The 20,205-nt window shown below is 37.1% G+C and overlaps 1 protein-coding gene across 6 annotated transcripts in view; it reads right to left on the bottom strand.

Annotated features, from left to right (window-relative positions):
• Nucleotides 1-20,205, bottom strand: part of FARSB (phenylalanyl-tRNA synthetase subunit beta) — a 116,923-nt gene that overhangs the window by 54,285 nt on the left and 42,433 nt on the right. For 3 of the 6 annotated variants that reach the window (XR_016231428.1, XR_016231430.1, XR_011387089.2), the window contains exons 15-17: nt 17,443-17,560; nt 12,041-12,274; nt 5,496-5,651 (exon numbers count right to left, since the gene is read on the bottom strand). Coding sequence is in view for 2 of the 6 variants with exons in the window: in XM_070070150.2 (XP_069926251.1) it covers nt 5,496-5,651; nt 17,443-17,560 (274 nt within the window). In the remaining 4 variants the exon portion in view is untranslated. The remainder of the gene's footprint in view (nt 1-5,495; nt 5,652-12,040; nt 12,275-17,442; nt 17,561-20,205) is intronic. The other 3 variants (XR_016231429.1, XM_070070150.2, XM_008259231.5) reach the window with 1 other exon arrangement.

Raw genomic sequence — 20,205 nt, 5'->3', positions numbered from 1 at the left:
ATAAAATAAAATAAAATTTCATGGAAGGACAATTGACAATTAAAAATGTTTTAAAAAGATCCTTAGCAGAGAAAAAATTTAAAAAGGTTGAGAAACACTATTACAACAACATTGCTATCAGATGGGAATGTTGAGATTAGTTAAGTCATTACACTGTGGGACTTGGTATATAGTATTCCAAAATTTGCTGAGTATGAAATGTCAGGTAAATCCCAAAACACACACACACACACAGAATGAAGCGGACATAAGTGAAGAGAACTTTGGCTGATGCATAAAAGAGAGAATAAGGCAAGAACAACAAACACATTCATAAAGCAGACAGGCTTAAGTGAATCCTGTGATGAATGGTGAAGCACTTACAAACACTGTGGCCATGTTTATAACTGTTCCAACTGTGTTGCAATCACCACTTATTTAATGTTGCTTTGAACCGTTTGATTCCTTCAAAGAAGCTTAGGGACACAGCAGTATTTGAAAGCTTGTCTTAAACACAAAAAAGTAGAGAACTACAGAAAAGACTACTGCTTTCATGGAGTAAAAAGAAGTTTCAGAACTTTGGAACATTTTTTCACCTGATGTTATAACAGGATGTCTTTGTTGATGGTCACTAAATGTGGACAAGCTATACAGACCCTCCCCTTTAATACAGTTTACAATGCTTTTGTGTAAATCAAACCTTTGACAAGTTGTTCAATTGATGTTCTTCTCATGTATTTCCAAGTTCATATTACACTAAAAACCAGTGTAACGATCAGGGAAACATCACAATTTCACCCATATTTTTTAGCATCTGAAACCTTTCACAGGTGTTGGGGGGGGGGGGGAAGGTCATGACCTTCAGGTCAAGCCAGTGATTATTAGGTGTTACTGTAACAACAGAAGGTACCAAGATAACTACTATGTGTACATATGGTGTAGGATTAAGTGTGCATATTTCTTTCAAGGTTATTTTTAATTTTATAAAATGAGTTTTTAGTAGCATGAAAATGAATTATCTAAAATCCTAAAACTTCTGTCTCTCCAGCACAGATCTTGTCTGAGGTTAAACTGAAGTTTTCTGTAGAATTGTAAATAATCAAAACTGAAAAAGGTAACAAACGAAGGGGGGGGGGGGGACAACCACATGCTCCAGTCAACACAGCCAATCACATACAAAGCCTTCTATACTCCACAAGAAATTATTTTTGCCACTGATTTGCCCAGCAACCACATAACTACTCTAAACACAAAAATGTTGAGAATTTTCTTTGCCCAGAGTGGTTTTTGAAAAGGATAAATGCATCTTAACATACATAATTTAGTTTGCAACAAACCACAAAAATGAAAAGGAAGAAGCCTAAAAAAAAAAGCATATATATATGCTACAATAATCTGATCAAATGCCACTAAAACATTCTGAGCTGAACCCTTTTGGAATCCATCAAATACTCTACAGTCTGCTAAAAAAGTTAAAGGTTCTTCTTTCATTCACTCAATAATGCCCTTATTCTATCATCAACTTAACATTCTACCTCCCTTCGGCATCATGGCTTTAAATTGCGAAAGTGCTCAGCAAGTGAAAAATAGGTAAGAGCATGGCTTTTCACTGGAGTTGCAGTCCCGGCCTTTTCTAGTGCTTCTGCAGATACTCCACATGCTGCAGAGGGTTGCTGCCCACATAAGAAGCAAGGTTACACTCCAATGTCAACACAACTCCTTGGGATCAACAATTAATCAAATGAGTTTCCAGATTTCTTTTACAATAAATAGTGCTAAGTTTCTCAAAAGGGAATCAAGTTCTGTTCCACTCAATCCATTAAAAAAAAAAAAAAAGTAGCATAAAAGGAAAGTTGGTGCCATACATTTAAAAAGAACAGAACGAGGTATAACTGCCAATGTAACTGACATTAGCAGGAATCTCTGGTGAACAGATCTAGCTCAATTATAATTGCAAAGGCATCAGGGATTTTCAATTATTAAAAAGTAAACCATATGCCAAATAATAAAAGACAATTCAATCATCAAGAATGGCATGAAATTGTAGTCCTAGCCTATTTCTACTTTATTCTTTGATACTCTGAAAACCTTTCTTTAGCCAAAAAAGCTATATGTAAAATAAGAATAAATGAGGGAAATGATACAGGTAAGCATTCTTATGTTGATAATTCTTATGTTGATAGACTGACTTAAGAGTCTGGTACATACATACCTTAGTGGTGTGTGTGTGTGTGTGTGTGTATGTGTCTGGATATACATATCTGTTTATTTGATGAAGAACTAATACCAGCTTTGCTACTGACTTATTTTGACAAGCCATTTCTTTAGGCCTTGATTTCTTTAACCATAAAAAAAAAAGAATCATTAGATAATCAAAATAGACTTAGAAACCCCTAGGAGAAATGAGAAATCATTATTTATAATGACACTAATTCTCTCTGGCTTGATGGTTTTTACAGAAAGCATCCTGAGAAAAAAGCATCCAGAACTAGGCCCATGCCCAGGGCTTCAGGGAGAATCTGCAGTCAATGACAGTGATGGGGTAGTGAAGTAAAATGTCCTGTCCTTTTTAAAAGAAAACCAGTTAGATATTAAATATATATAAATATATTTTAGATATATATTGAGTCAGGCCACCCAAAGCCTCTAAATTCCCTAAATTTTGGACATTTCATAGGTGTGAAACTTTGAAACATTACTATATTCTATTATGAGAACCAATATAGATTCAAAAGGAAACACAAATCTAAGCCTGTAAATATACTGACTAAATCAAAACCAAAGTAACTACTTAGCCCAACAAAACTGAACATAAAAGTCTACAATCACATTACATCAGCAGTAGCTACAGCTTATGAATGTATTGTATAATTTTAATATATGTTTACATATATTCTAAACTAGACACCTAATTATTCACTTTGAGTGCTTATATATGATTCAAATTATAATTTCATAAATTTAGAATTATAAAAGTTTGACTTCTAAAAAGAGATCACTACATATTAGTTGTATCATAAAAGGTTCCAAGTGGGATATATCATAAAATCTTCTACATACTGAGAGTTGCAACTTATACTTTCCTAGATTTCTTAACTCAGTCTTCTCCTTGAGACAGCCATGACCACTGCTTAAGTCCTCACTCTCAGTGCTCTAAAATACAGTGTAATGCCTTCCTACCATTCTCTTTATTCTCCATGCTACTAAACCTACATATTGCTGCCACATTAATCCCTCTAAAGTACAGATCTACTATAACCCACCTGCTTAAAAGAAACAAAAGGAAGAAGCTTCAATTTATTCCTCCTAATTAGCTGTAACCTCCTTTCTAGCATTTAGGAATCGATATAATGAGAAGCTCTTTCCTCATCCTGTGGTGAAACCGAACTGCACTGCCTGCTCTACACACACAGCATGTCTCCTCCTTCAAAGGCCCATCTCACTTTGCAGATATTCAATTGCAATTTCCAGAAGTTCTCAAGAAGTTGAATTGTCTCCATGTTTGTAAACTTCAAGATACTCATCTCAGCAGCTTGATTTTAGAGTCAGGATGCGGTGGTCTTTCTCCCTGCAGGTTCCTTGACATCAGAGCCTATGTCTTATTTATTTCTGTCTTTTTGGATTCTACCTCATGACTGAGACCTCGGGGTCTTCTAAGAAATAAATGTCTAAACAACATATTGAGGCAGAAGAGTCATAACATTAAGATGTTGATTTGTATATATAACATTAATGTAAATGTTACATATAGCATTCCATCCAAAACAAATTATGCTGGAATTCGCCATTTCAGTTCTTTGTAATCTTTCAAGTAAGAAAGAAATTAGACCTCACTTACATGGCACAGCCTACTTCAAGAAACTTATTTTTACCCAGCTGACCTGTTTAGGAGGTGGGATTTCTGAGGAAAGACTTTGCATAGAAGGAAAAGCAATATTTTTTTTTTTTTTGGGGGGGGACAGGCAGAGTGAGAGAGAGAAAGAGACAGAAAGAAAGGTCTTCCTTTTTCCTTTGGTTCACCCCCCAATGGCCACTGCGGCCGGAGTGCTGCGGCTGGCACACCGCACCTATGGGAAGCCAGGAGCCAGGTGCCTCTCCTGGTCTCCCATGCAGGTGCAGGGCCCAAGGACTTGGGCCATCCTACACTGCACTCCCAGGCCACAGCAGAGACCTGGACTGGAAGAGGAGCAACCGGAACAGAATCCAGCACCCCCACCGGGACTAGAACCGGGGGTGCCGGCGCCACAGGCAGAGGATTAGCCTATTGAGCCGCGGTGCTGGCGAGAAGCAATATTACACATCAGCTTACAGGTTGCCACTAACCTGGATGACCAGGTCTTAAGGCAGAATTCTAGTATGCATAAAGGCACGATGAAGGCAGACCAAGGTGGCCATGGCAAAGGACTCTTGGTTCTACTCACTTATGTGCCTCACCTCAGTTCCCTCACTTGTAAAACCAGGAAATTTGACTGGATGAATGACAATATCCAGTTCTCGCACTCTAGAATCCTACAAGCATGACACAAGTCTTCACCAGATTATTGCTAACGAGATTGGTAAAAGCCAGTGATTCCCGGTATTATTTCCCAATTTTATTTTTTAAAAAATAACTGTTTATACCGTCAATATAAAAAGATTCATATATTCCAGGGCTATTTTCAAAGTCTCAGAATAAAAATGAAAATAATTAGACTAACCAAAAGAAATCTCTGAGGACTAAGAAAAATAAATATAAGCGAGGAAAAAAAGAAACCTTTCATCACCAAACCTCATGCCACTGCATATAATTATGAAATAATGCTTTAAAATTTAATGTGCTATTAAAAATTTAAGGTACACATATAATTTTAAAAACCAGTAAGAATCAGTGGTAAAATATTTCTTTCAAGCTGTTTCTGGAATTCTTGTCTAATAAAAAAATCAATGTAGATTCAAGCTGCAGGGATATGAGCAGCAAAAATTTCAGAACTCTTTTCGACAATGAGAAACTAGCAAATCAGGAGTACATACACCCTTTGGTTAGTTTAACTTAAACTCTCCAATGAAGATTTTACTGTACTTGGATTTTTCTACAGGAAGATCCTCACCCTTGCTCAGCTGACTTTGTGACTTGAATAACATATAAATCTTCAGAGTAACTCTTGAGGCGTTTTTTGCCTTTTTTGGTTTTTTTGCTCCAAGGCTTTAGACAGGTGGCTTCTGAAAGCTAACTGTCACTTTAAGTCTCTTCAGCTTCCAGTTCAGACTCCTGGATTCACCATGGTGCTAGTGGCCTGAAGGTGCCAGTAACTAGGGATTATTATAGCTCATGTGGAACAAAAGTATATTGTGCAGCACTTATGAGAATTCTAAGTGTTTTCTTCAAATGCCAGAGGGAAAGTGTATATTTTCTGGGAAACACTAACAATTAATTGAAATGAAGCTTTCTTTTTTTCCATACCCCCCAAATGAGAAACAACCAAGCAGGACTCAGCCTCACAGTTATATTAACTCTGGACTCGGCCAATCTGTCTTACCTGCTGATGCTTTGATCACATATCCACCTTTGTCTTCCCCAGAAGGTACGGCAAGCAGCTGCATAACTCTGTCCAGCAGCCCATGGATGATCTCAAACCCAGGGTTCTTGTTGTAATAAACAGCACAGAGATGCCTGTAGTTTTTTGCACCTACATCTGGAAAAATAAAAGAATTGGTCACAAAGCCACATTACAGTCATACATTTGAGGCCCTTTAATGAATTCTGAAGACCACTGTTTTAACACAGACACTAAAAAGAATGTTGGCTCATTTTCCTTTTCAAATTAGGAAAAGAGAAAGAATGAGTTAATGTCTAGCTGAGGAAATAAACTGAAAAGAGAAAGCTGCTTACTGTTAGCACATATTGAGGAAAAGTTCTTTCAGTTTTATTCCCACAGGTATTAGCTACTAGCCATCACAACACAAAATAGAGAATGTTTTTGACTTTCTAGATATCCAAAGCTATTATTAAGGAAATATAAAAGTGAGCACAAAAATGGAGTAAAAGAGAAACAAGCATTCACTGATAATCTATGTACCAGGTATTTAATATCTATCACTGTACCTATAATTTTATTCAGTTTTCCAAGACAACCATTCAAAGCAGATATTATTATCCCTATGAAATAAAAGTTCAGAACAATTAAGTAACCTGTCCAAAGCCAAACTAACTGGAACTAATCATAATTAATTACATAGCTAATAAGTTAAAAGCCCAGATTTTGACATGCATTATCTAATCCTCAAACCCATGCTCTTTCCACTATAGTATTATGGTGCACCCTAAAGGATTTAGATGGAAATAACAAGTATAAGGGCAATTTTATGCATGGCTATATACCTAGTTAATATGGTCAAAGATGTGCATTCTTGGGGCCAATGTTTTGGTTTAGCAAGACAAGCCTGCATTGCTGGCACCCCATATGGATGCCGGTTCAAGTCCTGGCTACTCCACTTCCAATCCAGCTCCCTACTAATATGCCTGGGAAAGCAGTGGAAGATGACCCAAGTCCCTGGGCCCCTGCAACAAGGAGCGGGACGAGGAAGAAGCTCCTGGCTCCTGACTTCAGCCCGTCCCAGCCCTGGCTGTTGTGGCCATTTGGGAAGTGAACCAGCAGATGAGATACCTCTCTCCTTCCATCCCTTCCTCTGACTCGGTAACTCTGCCTTCCAAATAAATAAGATAAATCTTTTTTTTTTTTTTTAAAAAAGGATGTGTATTCTTGAAATCTTTTTCATATGATAAACAATGTTTTAATTTTCAAAAGTTTTCATGATATTTAAGAATTTCATTTAAGCAAAATAGAATAAATTTATGCCATTTAAGTTTCTAGGCACCAAAAGTATTTTAACTTACGGAAAGTATATGACAAGTTAAACTTCTGACTGAACAGACATGGAGTTTACAATGTTCAAGGCCGTCTCTGTTAGACATTCCTAGACTGTGGAGGTCAAAGACAGTTATAAGGTTCGTACAGACTAAAACCTCAATAGTTATTTCCTGAATAATTGACAAAAACCTGGAAAATGAGGTAGGCACACACAAATAACTAGTAAAGAAGGCCAGGGGCAGACGGTGGGTCATATTCCAAGTCTGCACGGGAGCCAGCAGAGGTAAGAAACTGAGTACCATACCACTATCACTCTCTATCACTTCCACTTTCAAGGGTAAAGAAATTTGGTATCTAAAAGCTAATCAAAGGTGTAAGAATACAGATCAATTCAAAATCAGGCAAGCATAAAACCCAATTAAGGCAACCACACACATAAACTAAAATGGGGGCCTGATTCTACTGTAGGAATACAAACTCTCATTCTCCCCATCCCAACCCCCACTTCATTTGCTGCTTGAAGGGGAAAAAAATGAAATGAAACAAAACTAAATTATCCCTTTCATACTACTGACTTGCTTCTGGGTATTTTTACCATGTGGTACCCATTTGTTGGTGTCACATGCTTCCACTTTAACACACAGGCACGCATTGAAACTACTTTGTAGTTCCATTTTTGCTGTGAGAGAATAGTCCAACAGTAATGCCACCATTCAGACAGCTTAGCAATGTAAACTGGAAGCTTTATTTTGGTAACCTTTGCCTTGAAATACATTTTTCTGATTTCTAAATTATATAAAACTTACCATTTTGATAAGAGTGGCAACATGTGGATTAAAAATTTAGAATTTTAATAAACACAATATGCGATTTTAGTGATCATGGTAATTACAAAGAGTCTTCAAAAAGTTCAATGAAAATGTGTATCATACAAACGCTATACATGGATTTAAATTTCAATTTTTTTTGCACCAAAATAAACATCTTATTTTTTAAAAATATCTTTAAATTCCACTTCTCACAAACTTTTTGAAGCCCTCCATACTGTCAAAAATACAAGATTATTTTTATAATATAAATTAAGTTATATTCAACTTCATTTAAGCAATGTATCAAGATGTTTATAGTATATAATACAATAATGGTTTTTTATTTAATTCTGCAATATTTTTAAGAAAAGCTACTGACTTTTAAGGCCATGCATTAAATACACTATAATAATTAGATCAACCTCATTATTTATGTGCCCCTTCTCAACTCTGCCACTGATTGGCTGATTTTTCACATTTCTCAAAGACTACTACTTACTCACATTTTACTAAGATATCTCTACTACTGTAGCTAAACTGAATTAAATAACTGAGAAAATAACCACATATTCATTTCCACCCATTCCTCTCTGGAGAAACTGTTAGGAATAGTAAAATTCCCATTTCCTAGTATTTTGCACTGAGAGACCATATTACATCATAGGAAGTTCACGGACTGCACACCACAGAATAAGAACTATTTAAATTTCATGCCAAAACTAGGGTTTGTTGGAAATGCCTCGGTTCTTTATAACTCAGTTAACAGACCTCTTGTGTCATGCCATCAAACAATTCTGCTTTTTAAATGGGCCTGCCAAGTATGTCAGCCTAAATTATCTATGTATTTCACAGACTTCAAAGTACTGCCTGGAGAGGGCTGATCTAAACCACCCCAAAGGAGGGTGGCTAGCTATGATTCTATAAGCCAAAAGAACGTGCCAAATGCTGTTTCAAAAGAGAAAAAAAGAATGGCATGTTGTTCCTAGTAGATGACTACTGCATACAACTCAAAGTTTAGAAACTGACTCCTGCTTGCTATAGATTCTCTTTCATCAAACTATCAATGATTAGAAGCAAATGAGGGGTGTTTGGTTATCACATTTAGCACAGAGTACAAAAGGGCTATCTTCAACAGACCCAATCTGTCACTACTTGCACAATTACCTAGAAGTCCAAATGAAGATGCTGGCAAAATGCCCACTGGGAGACCAAAAAGCCTCCTTGGATAATCAGGGACTGACTTTGAACTTGAGATTCACATTTATATTAAGCCCAAAAAACTAAAACAAATCACCTTAATTTTTAGTTTTACTGTATCCAATGAATTTATTTAATATTGGTTCCCACAACAATTGTAACATTGCATGAATAATTTCAACACAAGCTTCAATGATTTATAAAAGCTACACATATTGGGGCAGGTGTTGTGGCGCAGTGTGATAAGTCACTGCTTGGGATGCCTGCATCCCACACTACAGTGCAGGTTCAAGCCTGGCTGCTCCACTTCTAATCCAGCTCCCTGTTAATGCACCTGGAGAGCAGCAGATGGTGGCTTCAGTGCCTGAGTCCCTGCCATGTATGTGGGAAACCTGGATGGAGTTCCTGGTTCCTGGCTTCAGTCTGGCCTAGCCCTAGCTGCTACAGCCACATGAGGAGTAATTCAACAAATGGAAGACCTCTCTCTCTTTTACTCTGATTTTCTGATAAATAAATTTTTTTAAAAAGCTAGATACAAGTACTCTGTAAAGATATTACATCTTCAAATATCATATTTAAAGTAGGGAGATAGCAACCTTTCTACATTCTTGGTAGGTCTAGAAGTTTGTAAACGAACAAAAAAAAAAACCCTTCTGTAAAAGAATTTGACAAGTTGTCAAGTATTTAAATGTGTGTACCTATAGGTTGATAATTATATCCCTAAAAATAAATATTTGTACAAGAGAACCAGGATATTCATTGCAACATTTTAGCAAAAATCTGGTAACAATCTAAATATTCATCATAACAGTCTGAGTAAAAAATAACAATGTATGCACATGATAGAATGTTATGCAGCCATTAAAAGGATGAGGGGATAGAATGTGTACACAGGTAAAAAACAAGGTACGTAACAGGACAGGTAAAGTATAATTAATATTTGAGTAAAACTAAAAATTATTCCTCTCTATGTTTATATATGGAAATATAAAACACGGTTACATATACATAGGAAAGTCTGGCAACTAATTCTAAGCATAGGATTAGTGACTTGTTTTTAAATAGGAAAGTAACAGAATCACTTGTAAATCAAAAATACATATTCATGGAAGCTCTTAAAGATACTACAAATATATTTTCAATTTTAACAATTTTCCTTAAAATGCTTCTAGATTAGAGTATCAAAGTATAAACTTTTCTTTTTTTAATAATGCTGAAAATCTAAGAAACAATTGGGAGGGGGAAAAAAATCTATGACCTTTTCAATGCATGAAGAAAAAAGTTAGATCCTTGTGGGTTGGCTTTTATTTAGTTACCATAAACCTGGAATGAATTTTTATCTATTAAAAAAATACAATATTCAATGCATGACAGAGCACATTATACTCACGTTAACAGATCTTAACTATGTGGAACCAAACATACTAAAATAACTTTCTGTATTAAAAATGATGTATTTACACAGTTAAGATGCCATCACATATGCGAATGATGCTACTTCAAAAATTGTTAATGTCAATGCTCCTTACACCCATATTTTTTAAATTATTAATTGGAAATTCTACATGCCAGAAATATGAAATAGTGAAATTAAATTAATCCAGACTGATGACATAAGCTCTCTTCAAAAAACCACATTCCACATGTGGATGCTAGATAATCTTCCATTATTTGAGGGCTCCAGAATTAATGGACAATTTCTCAGAACTGAAATATTTCACAAGACCTTAATAAGAACACTTTTAAACAAGTATAGAATCATACGAAAAACTGTAAATATCTGGACTCTATATTTTAGTAGCTCACAAGGCAGCTATATGAACACTGACATTCATATATGGTACAAACCAACAGTAAATTGAAGGAACAAACCAAATCATAAAAGCACAGTGAATGTTATGTTCTGCGGTGGCCATGGTGGTCAAGGGAGGAGAAAGGAATAAGAATCTTAAACATATATTGTGATTAAAGTTTAAAAAAAAATTCCAGATTCCCACATCCAAACTAAGCAGGGTAATGAAAATACATCATTCTTTGATTTAGAAAAGCTTCAGGGAGAATGTGAAATTTTAGAAAGTATTTATATGGTGAGGGGTGGGGCAGAGAGAATACAAGCTAGACCCAGGACTGCAGCAATGCTTTGGAGGAAACAGGAATGGACTGAACAAGAGGGAAGGCTTGGAGTAACTGTGCCTCATGGAGGCCAGAAGAACTGGAGTCTGTGACTGGCCAAGGGCCTTTGACCTATTCTATCTATGACAAAAAAAAAAAAAAAAAATCTTTAAATTCTAAAATGTTTTAAATGAGGTCATTATTTGATAATCAGAGTTCTCCAAAGATATATGTTAGACTGACAACTGGTCAATCCTGAAAAATCCAAGTGGCCCTATGTGCTTTATAAAACCAAATTAATCTTTCTTAGGCTCTTGTGCCTTATAAACTTAAATTCAATCCACCTGGTAAAAGGTTTTCTCTTGCCACTTTGGTGAGATTCCAAGCACAGAGGCAGCCAAGTGTTGTGATTGTAGATTTAAAGTTGCTTTAAAAAAAAAAAGCCAGAATATTAGACTCTGCAAAAATACAACTGATTTTCTTGCCATAAAGATTAGTAATTAACAATTAGGTCTTTTGCTCCCCTGAACTATCTGTCTTTTACTGTTGTTAGAGTTACTTTAAACACTGAACAGTAAGAACAAAAAGTCTTAATGACTGAAACCACCCAATAACTCACACGCAGGCTGCAATGTTGCCTCTGCTGACTTCCATGTTATAAAGCTGAAAAAATTATCCCACGGCAGACTCCGCATTCAACTTCTCATTCCAAATACACATGCCACTCTGCCCGACAAAAGGGATAAATCAGCTTAGTCTCTTGAGTCATGACTAATTTTTTAAAATGTTGCAGCAGCTTCAGATCCTGAGACTCAATAAATGCAGTGGTTGGCTCAGCCTCAAAGAACCTGAATGTGTCTGATTTAGAGTGGAAGTCTTAATGCTTGCAAAGTGTGCCTGCCTTAGTCTCAGAACTGGCAGCCTGACAGCCTCACACAACACCAATGGTCAGTCAAAAAAAAATCCTCCTTAAGACAAGAAACTGTCCTATTAGGGTAATAATGAAAATAGAAGCTCATGGTCTTTCAGCTACTCTTACAGGAAAGCAGGTCAGACAGAATCTGTGGGAGGCACATTCAAATTCAGTCCAGATACCTTTTTCATTTCCACTTAGGAAGACAATGGTTGCCAAATGAGCCCAAACTGTTGTGTGGCTGGGAGTGTTGGGTTTTTCCTTAGTATGACAAAACTAGTGATGGTGGCTTTTCTTCCTTTCTCTGTGCTGATATATCAGTGCACCTGTAGTCTCTGAACCCAAACAGTCAGAATCTGCTCCTGTGTCTCTCTCTGAAGACAGGTAACTCTGCTCCATACATTGCACAGCTGGCCCTAGCAAAGAAGAAATCAAAAATACTTTTCTAGCAATGTGCTAGATGAGATTGTCTGGCTCACTGCTGCCACACATCTCTACCACCTTGAACCTATAATTTAGAGACTGTTCCAAACAGTAAAAATCAGAAATTTTCATATAAACCAGACTACTCCTCTATCATTTCACTTTTGATGCTTTAGACTTTTTCTTTCTTCAAAACAGTTTCACTATTTAGCAGGACATGGCTAATGTAAATCCAACAGAGAAATGACTCCTGATTTGAGACAGTAAAAATTATATGTCAATTCATTGAAAAGAAGTGGGTGATGAATTACTCAAAAAACAACTCTCTTGTTTTCTTAAGTAGATTCTCACATTATATGTTTTGGTTTTAAGAAAGAAAGAAAGAAAGAAAGAAAGACAGAAAGAAAGAAAGACAGAAAGAAAGACAGAAAGAAAGAAAGACAGAAAGAAAGAAAGACAGAAAGAAAGAAAGACAGAAAGAAAGAAAGACAGAAAGAAAGAAAGACAGAAAGAAAGAAAGACAGAAAGAAAGAAAGACAGAAAGAAAGAAAGAAAGAAAGAAAGAAAGACAGAAAGAAAGACAGACAGACAGACAGACAGAAAGAAAGAAAGAAAGAAAAGAAAAGAAAGAAAGAAAGAAAGAAGAAATAAAGCAATAAAGCACAACAGAAGAAAAACCAATTAAGTCAAATGTTAAGACAAAAATCAGCGCCCAGATCCTCAGCCAGGTGACATTAACCCTTTAATGGTAATTTACCTAAGGCTTTCAAGTGATTCTATTGGGAAAATTCTCATAGGCCAGCACACTAGAACTATCTGACCTTAAAGACTGCTAACACCCTAAAAATAATAGCTAATTTCAAACAGTGCTTAATGTGTGGCTAGACATTTTCAAAATACAATTTCATTTTTTGCTTATAACAAATCTGATGAAATAAGTGCTATCATTTTCACCACTATACAGATGAGGAAACTGAAAAATAGATGAAACAAACTGTCCAAAGTTCAGCAGTACTAACTCAAAGAACTATTACTTGACCAAGCACCCAGACCACAGAATCTCTCTACAGAACCATGGTATGGAGCTGCCTCTCCTATAGAGTCCTCTATGTATGCCAGATGACAAGCAGGGAATCCACATGCACATATTTGAAATATTCCATCAGAAAAGCTCCTTTTGTTATGAAATAAAATCCAGGCCTACCTAAACAGAAAACATACTCCTATAAATTAAAGCAAATCTATATTTTCAAGATGGCAGATTTACTGAGCACATTAACCTCCCTTCATTCTTTAAATTCCATTGATACAATAGAAAATTTTAAAGAAAAAAAGTAAATGAGCACAAGAAAATAGGCAATAATCTCAGATAGAAATGAATCAATGGGGAAAACAGAGTGCAGTAATTATAACTAAGAGCAGATATTAAAGAGTTCTGTTACAGAGATAAAAATGATTATTCCTAATGAAACAAAGTACAGCAGAAATGCAAATCTTTGAGCTCAAAAGTAAATGGACTGTCGGGGCTGGTACTGTGGCGTAGAGGGTAAGGTCACATCCCATATGCAGTGCCAACATCCCATATGGGCACCAGTTCGAGTCCCAGCTGCTTCACTTCTGATCCAGCTCTCTGCTATGGCCTGGGAAAGCAGTAGAGGATAGCCCATGTCCTTGGGCCCCTGCACCTGTGTGGGAGATCCAGAGGAAGCTCCTGGCCCCTGGGTTTGGATCAGAGCAGCTCCTTGCAGCCATCTGGGGAGTGAAACAGCAGATGGAGGACCTCTCTCTCTCTTTTCCTCCTCCTCTGCCTCTCTGTAACTCTTTCAAACAAATAGATAGGGCCGGCGCCGTAGCTCAATAGGCTAATCCTCCACCTTGCGGCGCCGGCACACCGGGTTCTAGTCCCGGTCAGGGCGCCGGATTCTGTCCCGGTTGCCCCTCTTCCAGGCCAGCTCTCTGCTATGGCCAGGGAGTGCAGTGGAGGATGGCCCAGGTGCTTGGGCCCTGCACCCCATGGGAGACCAGGAAAAGCACCTGGATCCTGGCTCCTGCCATCGGATCAGCGCGGTGCGCCGGCTGCAGCGGCGGCCATTGGAGGGTGAACCAACGGCAAAGGAAGACCTTTCTCTCTGTCTCTCTCTCTCACTGTCCACTCTGCCTGTCAAAAAAAAAAAAAAAAAAAAAAAAAAAAAAAAAAAAAATAGATAAATCATATATATATATATATATATTTAGACTGGGTTTCTGGGGTCATCACCTAAGTGATTTGTTAAAATTGGCTCACAGCACTAGAACAAAGGAACATTATGTCTCAATAGGGACATCATCTCCAAGCATAGGCCTTAAGGGCTAAATGAGAAGCAGGGTATATGCCTGGGCTTCTCAACACACACAGATTAAAAGAAAAACAGCAAAGGCACCTGTATAGTTGATTGCAGTATAGCAAGGTGCTCCATACCCACAGCAAAACTTTCTGCAGCAATTCTGAGACCCTGACTTCCTCTTCATCTTTAGCCTGCAGATTCTAAGCTGCCTGCTTGTGAGCATGCCCAGCCCTGCAGAGTTCTTAGGAAGCACTGGCTATTAGGGAAGAAGTCTATTGCTGAAACCATTTTACAAATCTTTTGAGGAGATCTATATAGTTAACTTAATCCTGTATTTATAAACATTAACACATTACCTGGCATCAAAAACAATATAAAACTCAAAGAACTAAGAAGAAAGGAAATAACTCAAGGTTAACAGAAAAATTTGGCATTGGAATTGTACAAATTCTTAATTATTTTGTAACAGTGAATATTTGAGTCACAAAAACTCTCAAAACTCTCTGTAGCTGGCACCAAAATATTTTCTGATTTCTATTATAGATTTATCAGCCAAAGAAAATGCACATAGACTGATTTAAAATGAACTTTTATGCCTAGACAAGTCCCAGCTTGTCTGCTTCCAATCCAGCCAGCTTCTTACTAATTTTTACCCTAGGAGAAGCAGATGATGGCTCAAGTACTTGGGTCCCCACCACCTGTGTGGGAGGCACAGATTACTCTGTGCCCCTGGCTTCAGTCTGATCAGCCCTAGCAATTGTAGGCTTATGGGGAGTGAACCAATGCATGGAAAACTAATCTCTCCCCGGCCCCCCGCTCCTTCCTTCTCCCTCATTCCACCTCTCCCTCTCTCTCTGTCACTCAGCCTTTCAAATAAATAAAAATATTTTTTTAAAGATTTATTTATTTTATTTGAAAGAATTACACAGAGAGAGAAGAGGCAGAGAGTGAGGGAGAGGTCTTCCACCCAATGGTTCACTCTCCAGATGGCTGCAACAGCCAGAGTTGCGCCGATCCAAAGCCAGGAGCCAGGAGCTTCTTCCAGGTCTCCCACGTGGGTGCAGGGGTCCAAGGACTTGGGCCATCTTCTACTGCTAACCCAGGCCAGAGCAGAGAGCTGGATGGGAAGAGGAGCAGCCAGGACTAGAACCGGCGCTCATATGGGATGCTGACGCTTCAGGCTAGGGTGTTAACCCGCTGCGCCACAGTGCCAGCCCCAATAAAAATAATTAAAAAAAATAACAAAATGAACTTTTATTCTCTAAGGATATGTTACTGAGGCCTAAATTATGGCACCAGTTCCTACTTCAATTTTATGCAGCCCTGAGAGAATTACCAGTTTCCTATCTTAATTTCCCAATATGTTAATTGGGACAATATTGGGAAACAGAATCCAGTCTTGAGTGAAAGGTTTGCTATGGAGCCCACATATGACAATCAAAGTGGTCACAACCTAAATGTCTATTTCCTATGATGGGCTGAGTTACAGTCAACAGTTGTTGACTACTTTGGGTAGCTAAAAATGCCTATTGCCCTCTTCAGAAGAAACTGAGAAAAAAGTCTTTCCTTTTGTCAACAAATTCAAAAGAACACATTCTGGACTGCATAGTCTGTACAAATAACCAATGAATAAACACACTGCTAGGAATTAATTTGTAAACTCCAAGGAACCAAGGAAACAACCAGAAATTCAGTCATTTGACTTCCTGCTAACCAAGGGATTGCTACAGACACAGCTAGAAACAGACAGGTTTGCCTCAGAGACTGGAAACAGAGTTTGAGATGAGTTCCTTGGCAATCAGGATTAGGTACTTGAAATAGCTACCACATTCCAAGTGTTACACCAAGAAACCTACCTGCTTTACTAATAAGTCCACATCACACTCAAAAGGAACACAAACTAGTAAAATACAATCATCATCACTGGTAAAACAGTTATGCTGGGCAATCTACCACTACACCAGACTAGCACAATATCAGCTTGTTAGAATGATATGAATATAAATCACATGATAGAAGAAAAGTGCTTTCCAAGTTGAGATTTTTAGTAAGCTCTTCATAAATATTATTAAATCCTTTGTTCTTTCCATTAAAATGTGCTTTCCATTAAAAGAAATGAGAGACACAACAATCAAATATCTGGGCATCGCTAAGATTCTGATTCAAATAAATGAATCATAAAAATCAAATTTGTGAAAGAACTGGGAAAATTTAAACACTATGTAGATATCTGATGAAAATAAGGTAGGATAATGGTGTTGGGTTATTTAAAAAAGAAAAAAACAGGGGTGAGTGTTGGTTGAGTTGTTGAGCCATCACCTAGGACACCTGCATCTCCTATCAGAGTACCTGGGTTGGAGTCTCAGCTCTGTTCTACTCCAGCTTCCTTTGGGAGGTAGTAGGTGATGACTCGAGTAATTGTGTCCCTGCTACCCACGTGGGATACTCAGCTTAAGTTCCTGGCTCCCAGCTTCAGCCTGGCCTAGTTCCAACTGCTGCCATGGGAGAACTGACCCAGCAGATGTGAGGCATCTCTGTGTTTCCTTCTCTTTCTCTCTTTCTGCCTTCCAAATAAAGTAAATAAATATCAAAAAAAAGTGATAGTGTTTATCCTTTAGATATGTGTACTGAAGTGTTTGCTGATGAAATAACATGTCTAGGATTCACACTCAGATACAGATGAAAAAAGCCTGCCATGTGCTGATAACTGCTGAAGCTGGGTGCTAGATTCACAGGCCTAATTACATAATCTTCTATACTTTTGTATATAGTTAACATTTTACTAATTAAAAAAATAAATGCTTCAAGTACACAAATCTAAGGTGACTCAACCTTACCTTTGGTGGTATCTTTTACTACTATGTCAGAGATTTCAAAGAGTTTCAGAGGAAGGGGCATCTTTCGATTTGCTGCTATGGTCTTCAAGAGGCCAGGAAGAAGGGTAGTGCGTGCCACCTACAGGAAAAGAAATGAAACTGCATTGGTCACACAGGAATCAAACAGACTTGGTTAAAGGACTCTACTGCTTCACAAAAAGACACACGGAAAATGCAAAGCCTAAAATATCTGACTCATTTAAAATCTTCAGTGCTAAGGCACCGAAAGAATTAAAAACATTGTGGCTTTCAATTTTACAAAATCAAAAATCAGAAGTCTGATTTAAAAAATGTAAAAAAATAAATAGTATAAATATGACTGTTATCCAGACTTTATTTTTTCGCTATCATTTTAAAAATTAAAGCTGGCTTCACAAAGATTTCAAATACATAAATTCTCATACCCTGTATCATTTTGCAAAGTAATTAAGGCTGATTATAACAACCACAAATATTTTAAAAACTAAGAACAGGAAAAATATAAATGCAATTAAATAAAATACTTGGACAAATAGGAATACAAAACACAAAATACTTGTATGGAGGTGCTAAAGAAACTATATAGCTGCCATCGGAGGACTGTGACTACTGTTCTCAGCTTTTTATCAGTTAAAGCACACAGGAAAATATGTACAGTCATTTCATTGTCATTATTCATGAGAAATAAATCTCCCAGCTCTTAAAAAAAAAGCAAAACTTCCCTGCTTTTTGTCCTAGAAATAAATGTCTCATTTTAAGCTATATGTTAGCTTCTCATACATCACGTCACGGAAGGGTTTTATGAGCAGTGGTATGACATTATTGTCAGACTCTACAGCCGGACTCTAAGCACCATCATCTTTTGCCCAGACTACTGCATGATTATAACCTGGCTTCCCAGCTTAACACACATTTCATGGTCTATTCACCACTCAGAATGATACTTTTAAAACTAAAATTAGATCATATAACTCCCCTACTCAAAAATCAAATCATCAAATTGTGAATAAAAGCCATCCCCCCTGTAGGGTATTACATGATCTAGCCCTGGCTCTCTCTCTATCCTAATCCTCTGAGGCTGTCGCTGGCTCCAGGCCCTCCAGCCACACTAGGCTATACTGTCAGCAACCTGCTTTCCACCTCAGGGTCCCAATAATTTCAGATTTGCATGCGGCTCTCTCACTTCCTATTGTTAATTTTAAGGGATGTGATGATAATATTGTTAATTTTCTCTAAAACAATTTTTAAATTTTAGCTAAATAATACTTTTCTTCCATGTCCATTCTCTACTATATATACTGTTAGAAAAGCAACTGAAAGAATTATGTAGGAAAAATAAAGGGCCTAGACAATAAACTCAGTTACAAGCCCAAGAAAAAAAATTTACATTTAATATAATCATAAATAAATACAAAGCTGTTAGTCACATTAGTATATGGTAGGACACATCTCATGGTAAAGCAGGAGTAAAGTATAGAATCTGTTGAGTCTAAAAGACAAATATTCTCTCTTATCCCTAATGTATTTTGTGCAGAAATATTGATCGAGTGTACTAAGCCACAGCTATTTATAGACATTTAATGCATCTCTGATTTGTTTCCTTTCACTTATATAAAACAAGACAGGATATAAACCCTGAAGACCATAACAATCATTATATCTTAAGAAATCTATCAAGCTTGGTAAATGAAATTGGGAGAAAAAGGTACATTTGGAATAAACAAAAAAAGAATTAAAATTTATGGAAAAAAATCACTGTATCCAAATGAATTTGAAAGAATGTCTTTTAAAATTAGTAGAAAAGAAAACAAAATATAATAGTTCATTATCACAATCCTTCTAAAAACACTGTAAGGATTCTTCAAAGTTCTGACACTAAAAATTTTTTTTTTTATCTTTTATTTAATGAATATAAATTTCCAAAGTACGACTCATGGGTTACAATGGCTTCCCCCCCCATACCGTCCCTCCTACCCACAACCCTCCCCTTTCCCACTCCCTCTCCCCTTCCATTCACATCAAGATTCATTTTCGATTATCTTAATATACAGAAGATCAGCTTAGTATACCTTAAGTAAGGATTTCAACAGTTTGCTCCCACACAGAAACATAAAGTGAAAAATAATAGATGATTTTTTTTAAATGATGATGAAATCAGATCAGACCTATTGTCATGTTTAATCCCAGTGAGAGTCAAGTTGGGAATTGATAATTTCTTTTTTTTTTTTTTTTTTACAGAAGATCAGTTTAGTGTACATTAAGTAAAGATTTCAATCGTTTGCACCCCCATAGAAACACAATGTGAAATATACTGTTTGAGTACTCGTTATAGCATTAAGCCTCAGTGTACAGCACATTAAGGACAGAGATCCTACATGAGGAGTAAGTGCACAGTGACTCCTGTTGTTGACTTTACAAATTGACACAACTGTTTATGGCATCAGTAATCTCCCTATGCACCAGTCATGAGTTTCCAAGGCTATGGAAGCCCCTTGAGTTCTCCGACTCTTATCTTGTTTAGACACGGTCATAGTCAAAGTGGAGGTTCTCTCCTCCCTTCAGAGAAAGGCACCTCCCTCTTTGAAGACCTGTTCTTTCCACTGGGATCTCACTCACAGAGATCTTTTTGCCAGAGTGTCTTGGCTTTCCATGCCTGAAATACTCTCATGGGCTTTTCAGCCAGATCCGAGTGCCTTTAGGGCTGATTCTGAGGCCAGAGTGCTATTTAGGACATCCGCCATTCTA

Source organism: Oryctolagus cuniculus, chromosome 3 (assembly GCF_051225735.1).
Source record: "Oryctolagus cuniculus isolate XC-2025 breed Fujian yellow rabbit chromosome 3, ASM5122573v1, whole genome shotgun sequence".
NCBI lineage: Eukaryota > Metazoa > Chordata > Mammalia > Lagomorpha > Leporidae > Oryctolagus > Oryctolagus cuniculus.
Note: the sequence above shows the minus strand (reverse complement) of the source record. Positions and strands in the feature narration are given on the sequence as shown.